General features: G+C 40.6%; 1 protein-coding gene across 1 annotated transcript in view; it reads left to right on the top strand.

Annotated features, from left to right (window-relative positions):
* LOC139029053 (nebulin-like) overlaps positions 1 to 19,089 on the top strand; it is an 82,348-nt gene that overhangs the window by 32,372 nt on the left and 30,887 nt on the right. The window contains 39 exon segments of the mRNA XM_070447959.1: positions 959 to 1,066; positions 1,183 to 1,494; positions 1,633 to 1,836; positions 4,302 to 4,406; positions 4,573 to 4,680; positions 5,015 to 5,326; positions 5,452 to 5,655; positions 5,852 to 5,956; positions 6,136 to 6,243; positions 6,499 to 6,810; positions 6,946 to 7,149; positions 7,304 to 7,408; positions 7,533 to 7,640; positions 7,732 to 8,043; positions 8,185 to 8,388; positions 8,586 to 8,690; positions 8,925 to 9,032; positions 9,127 to 9,438; positions 9,656 to 9,760; positions 9,954 to 10,052; positions 10,247 to 10,348; positions 10,643 to 10,750; positions 11,904 to 12,215; positions 12,549 to 12,653; positions 12,809 to 12,913; positions 13,131 to 13,235; positions 13,455 to 13,562; positions 14,724 to 14,834; positions 15,469 to 15,666; positions 15,826 to 15,930; positions 16,156 to 16,260; positions 16,380 to 16,484; positions 16,598 to 16,705; positions 16,887 to 17,000; positions 17,141 to 17,338; positions 17,755 to 17,859; positions 18,049 to 18,153; positions 18,430 to 18,537; positions 18,747 to 18,854. Of these exon segments, the coding sequence (XP_070304060.1) occupies positions 959 to 1,066; positions 1,183 to 1,494; positions 1,633 to 1,836; positions 4,302 to 4,406; positions 4,573 to 4,680; positions 5,015 to 5,326; positions 5,452 to 5,655; positions 5,852 to 5,956; positions 6,136 to 6,243; positions 6,499 to 6,810; positions 6,946 to 7,149; positions 7,304 to 7,408; positions 7,533 to 7,640; positions 7,732 to 8,043; positions 8,185 to 8,388; positions 8,586 to 8,690; positions 8,925 to 9,032; positions 9,127 to 9,438; positions 9,656 to 9,760; positions 9,954 to 10,052; positions 10,247 to 10,348; positions 10,643 to 10,750; positions 11,904 to 12,215; positions 12,549 to 12,653; positions 12,809 to 12,913; positions 13,131 to 13,235; positions 13,455 to 13,562; positions 14,724 to 14,834; positions 15,469 to 15,666; positions 15,826 to 15,930; positions 16,156 to 16,260; positions 16,380 to 16,484; positions 16,598 to 16,705; positions 16,887 to 17,000; positions 17,141 to 17,338; positions 17,755 to 17,859; positions 18,049 to 18,153; positions 18,430 to 18,537; positions 18,747 to 18,854 (5,955 nt within the window).

Raw genomic sequence — 19,089 nt, 5'->3', positions numbered from 1 at the left:
GGCGTTGAGGATGACCCTCTTTGCTCATGCTGGCTATTAACTCAGCCAAGATTGCCAGTGATGCCCTGTACAAGAAGGACTTCACCAGTCCAAAACCAAGTTCCACTCCCATTGGACATGATGGCCTTTGAGTTGGCCAAAAAGAACCAGATTCAGGTCAACCATGCCAAATATGTAACTCGCCTGCACAACTGGACCTGTCTGCCAGCTCCAGTGATGTCGTCCATGCCAGACATGTCTATGACATAGCGAGTGATGTAAGTATGAATTAACTAGATCATGTTTTTCCAGTGTGATTGTTTTTATTCTGGCCATTTTGACCTTTGTGGTATTGTTGTGTCTAGGCTGTGTACAAGGCTGATCTCAAGAGCCTGCAAGGTATCGGATGGGTTCCCATCGGCTCACTTGATGTTGAGAAGCAAAGAAAGCCACAGAGGTCCTGAGTGAGAAGCTGTATCGTCAGCACCCGAGCAACTTCAAATCACCGTCTCAGTTCAAGACATGGAATGGTTTTGGCTAAACAAAATAATGATAATGCCAACAAGGTATTTGACTAACTGGTATATCTTTACTAATCCTTTGCCTTCGTATGTTTCCCCTGGTAGATTATATTCAAATAATGATTCCATCATTTAAACCTGCTTTAATGTAATCTGATCTCCCTACTTTGCATTATATTTGAGCCATGATATGAAGAGGCACTTAATGTTTTTAGTTTGAACTTGAAACTCGTTATTGCAGCAAGCGTACACTGAGGCCTGGGAGAAAGACAAGACCAAGAACCACATTATGCCAGATGCGATGGAAGTGGTTTTGGCCAATGCAAACAAGTCCAACTACAGTTGGGTAAGTAAATGATGGCACAAAGGTAACCTCCTGATGAATGTATATGTTCCAAAATAATATTTATTGTGGAGATATCCATATATATGGACGTTTTATTTTCTTCTTCATACAGAACCAATACAGAAAAGCAATGGAAGAAGATAAGAAGAAGGGCTATGATTTGCGCAATGATGCCATTGCTATCATCGCAGCCAAGCACGGCAGGGAAATTATCAGTGATGTATGTACTTATTTTGTTATCACATTATCACAAAGGAACTGACTATCAATACTGTGTAAACTTTTAATTTACTGAAATCCCCATTACATACTTTCTACCTTTTTGTTCGGTATACGTACAAGTACAAGGCAGGCTACCGCAAGCAGGTTGGCCACCACATTGGAGCGCGCTGCGTTGAGGATGACCCTCTGCTCATGCTGGCTATTAACTCAGCCAAGATTGCCAGTGATGCTCTGTACAAGAAGGACTTCCACCAGTCCAAGACCAAGTTCCACCTCCCATTGGACATGATGGCCTTTGAGTTGGCCAAAAAGAACCAGATTCAGGTCAACCATGCCAAATATGTAACTCGCCTGCACAACTGGACCTGTCTGCCAGACTCCAGTGATGTTGTCCAGGCCAGACATGTCTATGACATTAATAGTGAGGTAAGTTTAAAAAGTGAATTCCGCTATTTCCTGTAAAATGTTTACTCACATTGTTAATGAAGCACCCAGGACTGGTCAAACCCAGTAATAAAATGTTTGAGATGGCAACATGTAATGGGAGTATGATATCCCTGTTAGGCGGTGTACAGGGCTGACATGAAGTGGCTCAGGGGAATGGGATGGGTCCCCATTGGCTCACTTGATGTGGAAAAAGCCAAGAAGGCCGCCGAGATCTTGAGTGAGAGGAAATACCGCCAGCACCCCAGCACTCTGGCGTTCAAAAGCCCCCTCGACAGCATGGATATCGTTCTGGCCAAAAGTAATGCCCAGATCATGAACAAGGTAAACTTCAACTAACTTCTTCCAGCGAACTACACAGTTTCCTGTTACATCAATATTCAACACCAGCATTCAATTTGAGGTTTTATGGAGCTGCCATTCTCATATGATATCTTGCAGCATTTCTACACTAAGGCATGGGAGGACAAGGTCCACCCCAACACCAAGRCCAAGACCCTATCTAATACAGTTGAAGTCAGAAGTTTACATACACCTTAGCAAAATACATTTAAACTCAGTTTTTCACAATTCCTGACATTTCATCCTAGTAAAAATTCTCTGTCTTAGGTCAGTTAGGATCACCACTTTATTTGAAGAATGTGAAATGTCAGAATAATAGTTGAGAGAATGATTTATTTCAGCTTTTATTTCTTTCATCACATTCCCAGTGGGTCAGAAGTTTACATAAACTCAATTAGTATTTGGTAGCATTGCCTTTAAATTGTTTAACTTGGGTCAAACGTTTTGGGTAGCCTTCCACAAGCTTCCCACAATAAGTTTGGTGAATTTTGTCCCATTCCTCCTGACAGAGCTGGTGTAACTGAGTCAGGTTTGTAGGCCTCCTTGCTCACAAACACTTTTTCAGTTCTACCCACACATTTTCTATAGGATTGAGGTCAGGGCTTTGTGATGGCCACTCCAATAGCTTGACTTTGTTGTCCMTAAGCCATTTTTCCACAACTTTGGAAGTATGCTTGGGGTCATTGTCGATTTGGAAGACCCATTTGCAACTGATGTCTTGAGATGTTGCTACAATATATCCACATAATGTTCCTGCCCCATGATGCCATCTATTTTGTGAAGTGCACCACGGTTGGGAGGGTGTTCTTTTTGGAGAAATGTCGTACTTTTTGGAGAAATGTCCTCTGGTCTGATGAAACAAAAATAGAACTCTTTGGCCATACGCGTCGTTATGTTTGGAGGAAAAAGGAGGAGGATTGCAAGCCGAAGAACACCCTCCCAACCGTGAAGCACGGGGTGGCAACATCATGTTGTGGGGGTGCTTTGCTGCACAAGGGACTGGTGCACTTCACAAAATAGATGGCATCATGGGGCAGGAACATTATGTGGATATATTGTAGCAACATCTCAAGACATCAGTTGCAAATGGGTCTTCCAAATCGACAATGACCCCAAGCATACTTCCAAAGTTGTGGAAAAATGGCTTAAGGACAACAAAGTCAAGCTATTGGAGTGGCCATCACAAAGCCCTGACCTCAATCCTATAGAAAATGTGTGGGTAGAACTGAAAAAGTGTTTGTGAGCAAGGAGGCCTACAAACCTGACTCAGTTACACCAGCTCTGTCAGGAGGAATGGGACAAAATTCACCAAACTTATTGTGGGAAGCTTGTGGAAGGCTACGAAAAACGTTTGACAATTTAAAGGCAATGCTACCAAATACTAATTGAGTTTATGTAAACTTCTGACCCACTGGGAATGTGATGAAAGAAATAAAAGCTGAAATAAATCATTCTCTCWACTATTATTCTGACATTTCACATTCTTCAAAAAAAGTGGTGATCCTAAGACAGGGATTTTTTTCCAGGATTAAATGTCAGGAGTTGTGAAAAACTGAGTTTAAATGTATTTGGCTAAGGTGTATGTAAACTTCCGACTTCAACTGTAGATGCAGTATCTAATACATACACGGAGTGTTCAGCTCTTTCATAACATAGACTGACCAGGTGAATCCAAGTGAAAGCTATGAACCCTGATTGATGCCACTTGTTAAATCCACTTCAATCAGTGTAGATGAAGGGGAGTAGACAGGTTGAAGAAGGATTTTTAATCTTCGAGACAATTGAGACAAGGATTGTGTATTTGTGCCATTCAGAATGTGAAATGACAAGACAAAAGATGAAAGTGCCTTTGAATGGGGTATGGTAGTAGGTGCCAGGCGCACCGGTTTGAGTGTGTCCCGCTTCCTCCCTGAGCGTGCGCGCACGCACGACGTCTATTTCTTTGGGCACAAGCACTGTTCATGACATAAATTGTTCACACCCTTCTTGTTGTTCGAGAGAATTTTGCAGGTTTAAAGCTTATTTCCTGCAATTCTACACATTTTGTCATTACATTTGGGGTGCAAAGAACATTAAGCAGTTTTAAAGCCCATGTCTAATGTGCATTCATGTGATATTGTGTGACCAAAAAATTACAACAAAATATATGGGCTTAAAAACCTAAATAAAAAATGGGCTAGTTGATCTGGACATTTCTGACAAGTTATAAATAGCTCTCTAAGGTATGCAATGACTGACATGACAAGAGGAACTGATGATGCACTACCCAATTTAGAAATTACACCTTGTGCATTCTACTATTACAACTTTCAAGAGTAATTTTAAAGCCWGACTGAGTTGCTTAAAAATATATATACATATATATTATTTTTTAGGGGGGTGTGCAAAACAAATATTATTGTTATTATTATTTTTCATAACATAGCAATTTTTATCTCGTATTTCAGCGCCAGTATGTTGAACAATGGGATGCTGATAAGATCAAAATCCATGTCGGCAATGAGCTTCCAGAGCTTGTGCTGGCCAAGGCCAACGCGATCACCCTGAGCAACGTAGGTCCTCCTTACTTTACCTCAATCTGTTTTCGTTCACTCAAATTGATCTAGTTTTAGCTATATCTATATATGTACTGTATATCTGTCTAATCTATGTATCTCTCAACCTCTTCAATGTTTTGTGACTCGTTTTTTAAACGCTTGTTCTTTCTCCTTTTTATAGAAACTGTACAGACAAGGATTTGATGATACCATCAAGAAGGGCTATTACCTTCCTGTCGATGCAATCTCCGTCAAGGCTGCCAAGCACGGTAGAGAGATTATCAGCGATGTGAGTACTGTATTTTTGTCCCCATTTTTTCACATGAATTTTTGTTCATAATTTGACCGTTTCCAAAGCCTTAAGCTACATTATCATTGATGTAAGCAAACCTTTTAAGACATTTTCCTAATTATTAAAGTGCTAAGGAAGCGTTATACTAATAACCATTTCTGAATTGAATTCCTGAATCAATTAATGAAAGTGAATTACTCAGGCATAAATACACTTGGAATGTCTTCTGAAACACTGATACATTTATAAGGAAAGGACGTTCAATAAGTGCACCCTTGTCTGACTGAAGTTGGTACACAAACTCAAAAAATGATCTTCTGATCTCTTTCAGTACAAGTACAAGGCTGGATACAGCAAGCAGGTTGGCCACCACATTGGAGCACGCTGCGTTGAGGATGATCCTCTGCTCATGCTGGCTATTAACTCAGCTAAGATTGCCAGTGATGCCCTGTACAAGAAGGACTTCCATCAGTCCAAAACCAAGTTCCACCTCCCATTGGATATGATGGCRTTTGAGTTGTGCAAGAAGAACCAGATCCAGGTCAATGACTTCAACTACAGAACCAAACTGCACAACTGGACCTGTTTGCCAGACTCCAGTGATGTCGTCCATGCCAGGAGGGTCTACGATCTGCATAGTGACGTAAGCTTCTTCTCCATATACTGGATCAAATTCTTGTTTCTTTTCCATTAACCACTTACAATTGTTTTTATGTCTACAGTAAGTGTGATTGTTTTTTTGATTGACTGATGCTTTCCACCCTTCAGGCTGTCTACCATGCCGACATGGAGTTCATTCGAGGTACTGGCTGGGTCCCCATTGGCTCTCTGGACGTGTTGAAAGCCAAGAAAGCTGCAGAGATCCTGAGCGACCGCCTCTACAAGCAGAAACCAGATACTCTTAAATATACCACCGACATGCACTCCATGCCTATGGTGCTGGCCAAGGCTAATGCTGAGATCATGAACAAGGTTGGTGAAATGTTCAATACATAAATGCTTTTTGAACTATGTCTCTCACTCAGATCAGTGGTTTGGATGGTCAATCTTGCATTTCTGGTTGCTTGTTCCAAGAGTCTTTGGGTCTGACAATTGCACTATTAAAATGGCATGTAATATTACCTTATTATTTTCTTATAACATAATAATGTTTTCTCTTGTTTTTCAGGGCAACTATGTTGCACAATGGGATGCTGATAAGGTCAAAATTCACGTCGGCAATGAGCTTCCAGAACTTGTGCTGGCCAAGGCCAACGCGATCAACATAAGCAACGTAGGTCCTCTTTGCTTCCTTTGCTACATACATTACTATATTACACTTTCAATAGCTGATGTGTGGCCAAAGACTTTATCTGAAGCTCTAGTAATTAATAATATCTCTAGTACTGTTCTAGTAATTATTAGTAATGTGTTGGCTTTGTTTCTAAGCTGTGTCTCTATATACTTTTTCAGAAAACATACAAATCCGAACTGGAGGAGATGTACAAGAAGGGCTATGACCTGAAAAACGATTGTATCGCCATCAAAGCTGCCAAGCATAGTAGAGAAATCATCAGTGATGTGAGTACAGGATATGTTCCTCCTTTTTTCATATTATTTGAAAAATGTCAAGCAGTTGATGCAAACAGATTATCATAATTTATGTGATGTTGACAAAGTACAAGTATATACTTTTTTGCCTCTATACAGTACAAGATGTCAGTACTTATTTTGTATTGACATTATCACAAAGGAACTGACTATATCAATACTGTGTACACTTTTAATTTACTGAAATCCCCATTACATACTTTCTACCTTTTTGGTTCGGTATAGTACAAGTACAAGGCAGGCTACCGCAAGCAGGTTGGCCATCACATTGGAGCGCGCTGCGTTGAGGATGACCCTCTTCTCGTGCTGGCTCTTAACTCAGCCAGAATTGCCAGTGATGCCCTGTACAAGAAGGACTTCAACAAATCCAAGACCAAATTCCACCTGCCAGTGGACATGCTGACCATTGAACTGGCCAAGAAATGCCAGATTCAGGTCAACGACTTCAACTACAGAACTCGCCTGCACAACTGGACCTGTCTGCCAGACTCTAGTGATGTCGTCCAGGCCAGGAAGGTCTATGCTCTGCATAGTGACGTAAGTAGATTATGATCACTCATTAAGATTATGAGGTGTCGTATGGGCTACACCTATCATTTCAGACAAATATTATACCGCTGAAGTTTACTTCCTGACCAATTGTTCTCTCTCTGTTGCTCTCATATAAAACAGGCTGTGTACAGGGCTGATTTGGAGTGGCTCAGAGGCACTGGCTGGGTCCCTATTGGCTCGATCGACGTTGAGAAAGCCAAGAAGGCCAGCGAGATCCTGAGCGAGAGGAAATATCGCCAGCACCCAAGCAACTTCAAGTTTACCGCCAAAACCGACGGCATGCCTTATGCCTTGGCTGCGGCCAATGCCCAGATAATGGACAAGGTAAAATTACTTATTTTTTTCTAGTGTGGAGGGAGATTGGACTCAGGTATACATACATTCAGATTCACAGGATGCAGAGACTAATATTGAAAACAGAGGAATAGTGAAACACATTATTTTCTTATAACATTTCCATCCTTTTCTCATATTTCAGCGCCAGTATGTTGAACAGTGGGAGGCTGATAAGGTCAACATCCACGTCGGCAATGAGCTGCCAGAGCTTGTGCTGGCCAAGGCCAACGCGATCATCCTGAGCAACGTAGGTCCTCCTTACTTTGCCTCAAGCTGTTTTCGTTCACTCAAGTTGATCTAGTTTTATCTATCTATATGAGCTATAGGTCTCGCAACCTCTTCAATGTTTTAGATTTTTGGTGTTATTTCAGAAACTCTACCGTGAAGGATTTGACGAGATGATCGGACAGGGCTATCACCTGGATAAGGATGCCATTGCTGTCCAACATGCCAAGAAGGGCAGAGAGATCATCAGTGATGTAAGTTTGTATATCCATCTCCTCTGAATGAGCATAGACAGCAATCATAAAAAAAACAACTCAATACTTAGCTAGTCCTCTCTTTTTTCAGTACAAGTACAAGGCCGGCTTCCGCAATCAGTGTGGCCACCATGTTGGAGCCCTATGCATTGAGGATGACCCTCTGCTTGTGATGGCTGCCAATGCCGCCAGGATTTCCAGTGATATTCTCTACAAAAAGGACTTCCACCTCACCAAGACCAAGTTCCATCTCCCACTTGACATGATGTCCTTCGACTTGGCCAAGAAAGGCCAGTCCCAAATCCAAGAATTCTCCTACAGAACTAAACTGCACAACTGGACCTGTATGCCAGACAACACTGATGTTGTCCAAGCCAGGAAGGTCTACGATCTGCATAGTGACGTAAGTACACAGAGAATTATAGTTCAATCCGTATTGTCTATTGCTGGATCCTAACCTATCGACCATTGAAGTTCAACCAACTATTACACTACTATCCCATCAGGAGTAATGATTACCTGAACCATGGTTCCTTTCTTCCAGGCTGTGTACAGGGCTGATCTGGAGTGGCTCAGAGGGTGCGGCTGGTTGCCCCAGGGTTCTGTGGATGTCATTAAGGCAAAAAATGCCCAAACCATCCTCAACGAAAGGCTGTACCGCCAGCCCCCCAGCTCTATCAAGTTCACCAGTGTCATTGACTCTCCAGAGATTGTCCTGTCGAAGCAGAATGCTGAGACCCTCAGTGGTGTGAGTACTTTGTTTTTTCCTATTGAAGTGTCCTTCTTGAGTAGCCAAACCTAACCTGTTATCTTGGTCTCTTTGTAAAAATGCATTTCTAGTAACAGCAGAGATCGAGATTTTGTGAAATATAGAGCTAGTCTGCGATAACAATGGTTGGATTTATCATTAACTCTTTGATTGTGTGTGTTTGTTGCTTTTCACAGAGGAAATATAGAGAGGTTTGGGATACMGAGAAGACCAATATCCACCTGAACAATGACCTACCTTCTATTGTGCTGTCCAAGGCTAATGCTATCGCCATCAGCAACGTACGTCTGGTTCACTGAACACTTTGCACACTACCAAAGCACATACTGTGTCTTTTGTTTAATTTAATCTATTTTCAGAGTGCAATGAACATATTCAGTCAGCAATAATATAAAGACATTGATTCAGATACACATATAAAGAAACCTGTAGCGATTTTTGGTTCATATGCATATAACAGTATGCCCAGATATTATTATTTGACTCACTGACTCAATGTTCTTTCCATTTCACAGAAACTGTACACTAAGGATTGGGATGCTGACAAGGCTAAGGGATACCACATCAAGGAGGATGCCATCGCTGTGCTGAAGGCCAGAAAATCTAGAGACATCATCAGCGACGTAAGAGAAAATAACTGCGTCCATTTCATTTAGGTCACTTGATTCAATGGAGTCAGTGGAATTAACTCCCTGATCCCCCCCTTTTTTCACTCAGTACAAATACCACGAGGGCTACCGCAAGCAGGTTGGCCACCACATTGGAGCCCTCAGCGTCAATGATGACCCTCTGATCATGTTGGCTCTGAACTCAGCCAAAATTGCCAGTGATGCCCTGTACAAGAAGGACTTCAACATGTCCAAGACCAAGTTTCACCTCCCAGTCGACATGCTGACCATTGAACTGGCCAAGAAATGCCAGGTCCAGGTCAACGACTTCAACTACAGAACTCGCCTGCACAACTGGACCTGTCTGCCAGACTCCACTGATGTCGTCCAGGCCAGGAAAACCTATGATCTGCAGAGCGATGTGAGTTCCTCTTTTTATCCCTCTATCATACTGTAATTATATGGTCATGATAATGTTTTATGTGCTATATTCGCCTGAGAGTATTTCAGAGACATCCTTATCTCATACATCTTTGTTGATTTTAACCCTCTGTTCAGTCGTATCTGGGAAAGGCAATCAGTATTTAGTGGCACGTTGACCCCTATGCCAATACAAACACCCTGTTGTCTTTTCCCAGGCTGTGTACAAGTCTGATCTGGAGTGGCTGAGGGGATGTGGTTGGAACCCCCATGAGTCTGTGGAGGTCTTGAAAGTGAAACACGCCCAAGCGGTCCTGGCTGAAGTAAGTAATACAATATATGTAATGTAATAATTACATATATGAACTTGAAAATAATATAATATAGTAATATATGCCACCAAGCGTCTGTCATCTACCTGATYATTTTAATTGTGGACAGAAAAAGGTTCATATGCAATGAAATTGATTGACGCTTGATGTTGATTTGACTGTTGTTGCCGATGTTGTCTTGCAGAGAGGTTACCGCGTCAAGTTGGATCAGCAGACGTTCACGGCTCCTGTGGACCGAATGGACCTGGTTTGCGCTAAGAACGCTGCAGATATCCTCAATGAGGTGGGTGGGGACATGGGCCAAATCTTACATGTTACAACACATGAAAGAATCACAATGTTTTTTTTCTGTTGGGAATGGCTATCAAAATGATGAAATAAAAACGTTGGACTATTGAAGCAACTCTTAATAGAGCCAATAATAATCATCATAAGTACAATACTAATCATTTGCTTTTGTGTTTTGATTTTGTGCAGGCTAATTACCGTGCACTCTGGCACACGGAGAAGACTAAGTACACGATCACAGACACCCCAGTACTGGCAACAGCAAGAGAGGTGGCCAAGAATCTCCATCCAGTAAGATAACTCTTCTTTCTTTACATCAAGCCTTTCCCTACACCCGCAATAACATCTGCTAAATATGTGTATGTGACCAATACAATTTGATTTGATTTGATCAGGGTGCTCAGACATTTGAAAAGCTCAAAATGCCTTTTCCAGTCTGAATAAAGCTTCAACAATACTGAAGGTAGAGGGGAACTCGAAGAAGAAATGCTCATAAGACGTGGTGTAGTCACAAAATATTACCATTACTTCCTGTAATTTACGGTCCTACTTCCTGTAATTTACGGTCTATCTTACCGTTCACAGAAACTGTACACCAAGGACTGGGATAAGGTCAAAGCCACCGGCTTCTTCATGCCCGGAGATGCTGTTCCCATCAAGCAGTGCATCCACAACAATAAAGTCCAGAGCGATGTGAGTATCACTGTTTTCACCTTTATTTTAACAGGTTATTGAGGTCAAAAATACTTATCTCATCTGAATGTAAATGTAATGGAACAGTAAGTGTCTGTTCACTCCTGATAAAGATAACATTAACTACATAATTTACTTAAGTTCCTAACTTTGTAGTGTTTAAGTGACTCAAACTATCCATTCACTCAGTACCGTTTTAATTCTAAATGCTTAGATCTCTATTGCAGTATGTATGAATAAACAGTAAATTAAATCCCACTGAGTATGGCACTTTGAAATTAATTTTATAATTTTATTAGGATCCCCATTAGCGGACACCATGACGTCAGCTTATCTTCCTGGGGTCCAACCTAACAAGACATTACAAACAATTACAATTTACATTAAGACATAACCGACATTCAACAAGTTTGTTATGACATACATTTAACATTCAGTAGATGCTCTTCAGAATAAGTCTCTGTCCAGTCATATGGTCCATCGCATTAGATGTTCTTTTATTATTTTATTGAAGGTGGATTTACTTTTGCCTCCTGAGAAATGTGAGTTGGTTAGGAATTCCATTCAGTGATGGCTCTGTAAATTACTGTAGATATGAGGAGATTTGTCCTTGGTCTGGGGGTTATCAGATTACCTAAACTTGCCTGTGTGGTTTGGTGGTTATGTTTGTTGCTGGTATACACTAATTTGTATAAAAAGTGCTTTGGTTTCTTGAAAAATATTACGTTCCTCAAGAAATTCAAAAGACTGCTAGTAATTTGCTTTCAACAGGAAGCCATGATGATGCATTCCTTTAAAAAAATTTAATGTGGATAGAACAATGGGGAGCTAATCTGGCAGCCCTGTTTTTTAGGAGCTGAACAGTACTCTAAGTGTGACAGGACCAAAAATGAAATCACCTGATTCAAAATGCTGGATGTTAAATACTCAGAACATTTTATTGTTATAGCAATGCCCTTACCCATTTTAATGACAATGTTATCTATATGCTCAGATCAGGATAGAGCTGTGTCCAACGTGACGCCAAGTAGTTTGGTCTATTTAACTTGTTCTACAGGCATCCATTCATCGCCAAATTTAATTGAGGGTCACCAGCAAGTATATTTCTTGTACCAAATACAATACTTTGACACTTGCTTGTTCTCTTTCACAGCACAAATACAAGGCAGAATACCGTAAGCAGGCTGGCCATCACATTGGAGCCCGCTGCGTCGAGGATGACCCTCTGCTCATGCTGGCTCTGAACTCAGCCAAGATCGCCTCTGATGCCCTGTACAAGAAAGACTTCAATAAATCCAAGACCAAGTTCCATCTGCCAGTGGACATGCTGTCTTTCGAGCTAGCCAAGAAATGCCAGGTCCAGGTCAATGACAAACACTACAGGACCCATCTACACAACTGGACCTGTCTGCCAGACTCCACTGACGTCAAACAGGCCCGCAAAGCGTACGACCTTCAGAGTGACGTGAGTAGAATATCTCCTCTCTTTCTTTCTCTCTCTCTCTCTCTCTCTCTCTCTCTCTCTCTCTCTATCTCTCTCTCTCTCTCTCTCTCTCTCTCTCTCTCTCTCTCTCTCTGTCTCTCTGTCTCTCTCTCTCTCTCTCTCTCTCTCTCTCTCTCTCTCTCTCTGTCTCTCTTGCCCCATCTCTCTCTCTCTTCTCTCCCCGTCTCTCTCTCTCTTCTCTCCCCGTCTCTCTCTCTTTCTCACCCCCGCTCTCTCTCTCTCTCCCTAATAAAATCAGGAAAATACCTAGAGATAAAATTATGGTTTGTCTAACTCTCCTCTGTCTGTCTGCAGTTTGTCTACAAGGCCGATCTGGAATGGCTCCGTGGCTGTGGATGGATGGCTGCAGACTGTGTCGATCACGTCAAAGTTAGGAATGCCCAGAAGATCATGAACGAGGTAAGCTCCTCTATCTGTATCCAAGCTGTTTTTGGTATGGTTATTGGTTTCATTGGGCACATTCTGCTCCTCAAATGTCAGTCATTAGTACTGCATGTGTTTGCTACCCTTCAGGGAGTTCTTACCACGTCTCTCTCTCTACTGTCTTTTTGCAGAGGCTTTACAAGAAGGATGCCAAAGACAACTTTGCCAAATACACACACATCGTGGATCGTCCTGAGATTATCCTGGCCACCATCAATGCTTTTAACCTCAGTGATGTGAGTGAATCATTTTACGAGTTTAGCTTATACAGTATGTTAAGAAAAGACAAAAAACGACTTACAGTCTTTGGATGTCTTTTGTTGGATGCACATTTTCTCTGTTTCAGATAGCCTTTGACCCATACCTAAGCTTAGAGAAACATGAGGATGTTGTGTTGTGTGGGTTGTTTCGATTTGATCATGACCTGTGCCTATATGTCCTTCTGTTGTAAAGCTGAAGTACAAGGAGACCTTCAACGCAGAGAAGGGCAAGTACATCGGCTCAGAGGACACACCCCAGCTGGCCCATAGCAGAGAGGTCGCCAAGGTCATCAGTGAGGTAAAGTACTCTACATCCATATGATTTGGTCTTCATAGGAACACCTATCTGCACAAATGTCCAATTTTATATGCAAATGATATTTTTTATAATGTTGATAATAATTGTAATAATATTGTTGAAACTAATACATTTTAAAATGTTGATGTTATTAAAAAAAAAWGTTTTATCTGTAACTTCTGATTTTGACATTGAGGATTGTTTTGATGTCATTTGTAGAAATACTACAAACTGGCCTGGGATGAAAGCAAAGCCACTGGTTACCAGCTCGACCCTCAGTACATTCCTGTAGTCGGAGCCAAGAAGAACAGGGAGATCGTCAGTGACGTGAGTCTAATTTACATCCTCTTGACAATCAACAATACAAATATTATGATTAACTATAAAGAATATGATGATTATTACTATAAGTGTAAGGGGTGCGTAACCGGTGGCAGGGAAGTCAGATGCAGGAGAGCAGAACTAAGTAATAGCCGAAGCAGTTTAATAGCAAAACCAACGGCATAAAGAGTAACAAGACATGGGTAAAAAAAAACGTTGCGCACCGGTCAACATGTGCACAAGCACTTACAACAAACAATTCCGCACAAAGACATGGGGGGAACAGAGGGTTAAATACACAACATATAATGAGGGAATGAAAACCAGGTGTGTGGGAAAACAAGACAAAACAAATGGAAAATGAAAAATGGATCGGCGATGGCTAGAAGACCGGTGACGTCGACCGCCGAACACCGCCCGAACAAGGAGAGGAACCGACTTCGGCAGAAGTCGTGAAAATAAGATATATATAATATTTAAAGAGCAACAAACACAACGGGCTTTAGTACTATTAAATCTAATTAAAATAGTTAAATGCGTGTTTGTTAAATGATTAACTATAAAGAATATGATGATTATTACTATAAGATATAAATAATACTTAAAGAGCAACGAACACAACGGACTTTAGTACTATTAAATCTAATTAAAATAGTTAAATGCGTGTTTGTTAAATGATTAACTATAAAGAATATGATGATTTACTATAAGATATAAATAATACTTAAAGAGCAACGAACACAACGGACTTTAGTACTATTAAATCTAATTCAAATAGTTAAATGCGTGTTTGTTAAATGATTAACTTTAAAGAATATGATGATTATTACAAACAATCTTATAAACTGGGTGGTTCGAGCACTGAATGCTGATTGGCTGACAGCAGTGGTATATAAGACCGTATACCACGGGTATGACAAAACATTTATTTTTACTGCTCTAATTACATTGGGAACCAGTTTATAATAGCAATAAGGTTTCAGGGGTTTTGTCGTGCCTAAGAACAGCCCTTAACCGTGGTATATTGGCCATATACCACACCCCCTCAGGCCTTATTGCTTAAGTAACTGCTAGTGGTTGCATATGTTGTTGTGGTAACGGAGCTCTTTACTCCCTGCAATCATTGATGACAATAGTTTTTTTCCCTTTGAAACTGAAACCTTTCAGGCTAAGTACCATGACGCCCATGAGAAGGCCAAGGGCCACTACCTGGCTGGCACCCTGGTGGACTTCCCTGAGGTGATACGCTGTGGAGAACAGGAGAAACAGAAGGGCCTGGTAAGATATGATACTGCTATATTACTATAGTATATCTACACTATATCTAGTAAGAAATAATACTGCTATAATACTTTAGTGTATCTACAGTATATCTAGTAAGATATAATACTGCTATAATACTGTAGTATATCTACAGTATATCTAGTAAGATATAATACTGCTATAATACTGTAGTATATCTACAGTATATCTAGTAAGATATATTATACTGATAACCTACACAGCATAATCTAGTAAATCACACACAAGATAATCCGCTCGCTACGTTCTCTAAAGATACAATAAGACAACAGCAGCTCATCATTAAGAATTTGTTCTTAAATTACTTACCTGTATAAATAAACGTTTTAAAAGATTCTCTGTTGGAACCAGGAATATGCCATATTTACTCCTTAGATATGCTTTCCTATGCATAGTTCTATCATGTTCTTCTATTTATTTATTTTTCTTCCATTTAATATGTTTTTACTTATATTCTTATTTTGTTGTTGCAATGTTGAGAGGTGAACCTGCATGTAAGCATTTAATTGTACTCTGTACAACACGTGCATAGGACAAATACACTTTCATTTGATTTGATTATATTTTTGATTTGAAAATAATCCACACAGTGCGCTGTTCTTTCTTCCAGAGGGATTACCAGAAGGAGTATAACACCAACAAGATCAAGAACCACATCCCCGCTGACATCATTCCCAACGTGGTGGCTAAGAGGTCTCAGGACATGCTCAGTGATGTGCTGTACCGCACCTACCTGCACAACTGGACCTGCCACCCCGAACAGGAGGACGCTATCAGAGCCCGCAAGAACAATGAGATCCTGAGCGATGTACGTTTCAAGATGAATAGATTTTAAAGTGTATTTCGCAAAAGGACACAACACATCTTTAGTTAGCTACACTACCCCACACTATCACAGTATTTGTAAAATCATATCAAATCCAACTATCTGAACTCTGTATTGTGGTATTGTCTATCTGTTTGCTAGGTGTACTACAAAGATGACCTGAACTGGATGAAGGGTATTGGTTGCTATGTCTGGGACACACCTGAGATTGTCCGCGCCAAGAATGCCTACCTGCTGCAGAGCGAGGTGAGTAGCAAGATAACTTACTGTCATTTATACCAATGATTTACCTAGTCTTTTGTTTGCTATTGATTGAATACCAGTCTATCATAAATGGATAAATACATATATATTTTATCATAAAAAGACTTTAAGACAATAAAAAATAATAGTGATAGAGACTACTTCAAAAGGAGTATTCCTGCTTGGGGACTATGGTTTATTAACCCTCTGCATTTTGTTTTCTTGCAGCTCAAATACAAAGAGGAGGGTAAGAAGGAATTCAACAACTACTCCATCGTGACAGACACCCCTGCCTATGTGACTGCTATCCTGGGTCACACCTGGGCCAGTGATGTGAGTGTCAGATGTACTGTACAGAAATAAATAGTATACTATACTACACATCACTTCTAATAGTATAGAAATGTATAAAACCCGCTTTGTATCAAAACATATGCTCTTTATCTCAACAGCTGAACTACAGGGAGGCTTACCATAAGGAAAAACATATGTATACCACAATTCTGGATACCTACGACTACGTACGCAACGCCAACCTCAAGCACATCTACAGCACCGTAAGTGTGGCTCTACTGTAGACGTACACTGTGTCTCCAAATACTGTAATGTTTACCTATTAGGATTGAAATGCTTCATTTATGATGTTTATGTTTTCTTTTGTGTCATCTAGAAAACGTATACATCTGCCTGGGACKAGATCAAGGCTAAGGGTTACACGCTGCCATCAGACTCCCACGCCATGAAACACGCCAAACAACAGAAGGTCATCCTCAGCAGTGTGAGTTCAACTTATCACCCAACGTATCACCCTTTATAGTCTAAGACCCTTTTGACTTTTGATGTTCCTCATTTGCTTGAACTTGTTGTTTTGGATTATCAGTCGTCACATACATAAAAGTTGCATGTACATTGTCAAAGCCCACTACCCAAACCTACCCATATGATGTCCTCCCCTATAGGTCAAATACAGGGAGGATTATGAGAAGTTCAAGTCCCTCTACAGTCTGCCCAAGTCCCTGGAGGACGACCCAGAAACTCTCCGCTGCCTCAAAGCCGGACAGATGGGTCTTGACGTAAGTCTTGTTGCCTTTTTTCGTTATCGCCTCTTTACTTTACTGTCTTCCATATGGCAGTCAAACACATTGATCTTCAATCAATGGAAATGTACACACACATAATAACATAATGGTTTATGTACCCTCCCTACATGTAGCGCTTGTACAAGGCAGACTATGAGAAGACCAAGGCCAAGAACCACATCCCTCCAGACATGCTACATGTCTTGTCAGCCCGTCAAACTCAGAACCATGTCAGTGAGATCGGTTACAGGAAGTACCTGCACCAGTGGATCTGTATGCCTGATATGCAGGTGTACGCCCAGGCACGCAAGGTCAACGAGCAGCTCAGCGACGTGAGTCATCTGAACTTTGAATATTTTAATAAACTTTCTTTATGTGGAAAACTGTATATATTGGGTTTTCACATTGCATTTAATGACAATTTCATGTGACGTTAAATGATTCAATTGAATAGACTTTTTTTCCCTTACTTATTATAAACAATATTGTTGTTTATAATAACATATATATAAAATGTTCTTCAGGAAGACCTAGAGGACCTTTATTTTCTTTAATTTGGGGTTATAGTAATTTATTTAGGATCCGGTAGAGTGTGTCAGAAAAAGTAACTAATATTSGTGATTATTTCTAAACTATTGTGACATAGTTATATATAGTTTTATTAGGTAGTTTAGAGTTATAGTTCCCAAATGCTGTACTTCTTCTTGCTTGTCCTTATGACTTCTATAACTTTCCTGTGGCTCCCCAGGTCTTCTACAAGGATGACCTGAACTGGCTGAAGGGAATTGGCTGCTATGCTTGGGACACCCCTGAGATCTTGCGCGTCAAGGCTGCTGACAACCTGCAGAGCGAGGTAAACTCCCTCCCCATGCCTCTCACCTATCTTTCTTCATCTGTCTTTCCTCCTCTCCTCTCCTCTCCTCTCCTCTCCTCTCCTCTTCTATCCTATCCTCTCTTAATCTAATGACTGGAGGAAAATGATTCACTCCACAGATGTGGACATTGATGTGGATGTATTTGTGTATTTGTTCTTGTCTTCCAGAACAAGTACAGAGCCAAGGGCATTGAGGCATTCAAGGAGTACTCTATGGTCATTGACACTCCTACCTATGAAACAGCCAAACAGAGTGCTCACAACCTGAGCGATGTGAGTACTGTCGCTAAAGATTCTTATTTTTCTATCACCATCTTGTTGTTTTATTTAACCCTTATTTAATCAGAGTTCACTTCCTGGTTCAGGCTCTCATTTTTGTACTGTCTCTCTTCCCTACTCTGTCTTCCCTGTATATCCAACTGTCTCAATAAACAAAACAAAAAATCTAATATATATATATATTATATATATATATATATATATGTCAATTCTAATTATTTTCATGATGGAGCATATGAAGTTCTCTCCTCTCTCCTCTCATGTTCTCAGCTCCACTACCGTAATGACTACGTCACCAATGTCAAGGGAACTAARTCCTCCCCCGCTATCACCGTTGACACAGAGAGGGCACGCCTGGCCAACTACAACCAGAGTGATGTAAGATATCTTCCATCCTCACTTCTTTTTTGGGGATAATTTCTTTACTTTAAGTACACTCTTACAAAACATACCTCACTCGTAACTTTCAAAAATGCATAAATAGTAACTACTCCCTCAAACTGTTTATAGAAGTAAAATATGCTTGTTTTATTATGATTCTCATATCTTATGTCCTTCTGTTTTTCCTCTCTCATGATTCTCCTCAGAACTTCTACAAAGAGGCCAACAAGAACTTCATGCCTACTGGCTACTCTCTACCCCACGACAATCCTATCATGAAGCAGGCTAAGCACAACACCATCGTTGTCAGCAGCGTAAGAAAGACACAACACTTTCTTTTATTCAATGTTCATCTATTCGTTTTTTTTTACTTGAACCGTCCCCCCCAAAATAGAGAAACCCCCCCTACCTTGTGTATAAAATATGAACCATTAAGATTCTCATTGAGGTAATTATCACACAAGAAAATCTATTCAGATTCAAACTTTCAGTTATGAGAGGCACGTACTGTGTCACTCACACTTGTCTTCTGTACTGTAGCTAGGTGAA

The sequence above is a fragment of the Salvelinus sp. IW2-2015 genome, linkage group LG2 (assembly GCF_002910315.2).
Source record: "Salvelinus sp. IW2-2015 linkage group LG2, ASM291031v2, whole genome shotgun sequence".
In the NCBI taxonomy this organism is placed as follows: Eukaryota; Metazoa; Chordata; class Actinopteri; order Salmoniformes; family Salmonidae; genus Salvelinus; species Salvelinus sp. IW2-2015.
The sequence above is the reverse complement of the archived record's forward strand: the minus strand, read 5'-3'. Positions and strand labels throughout refer to the sequence as shown.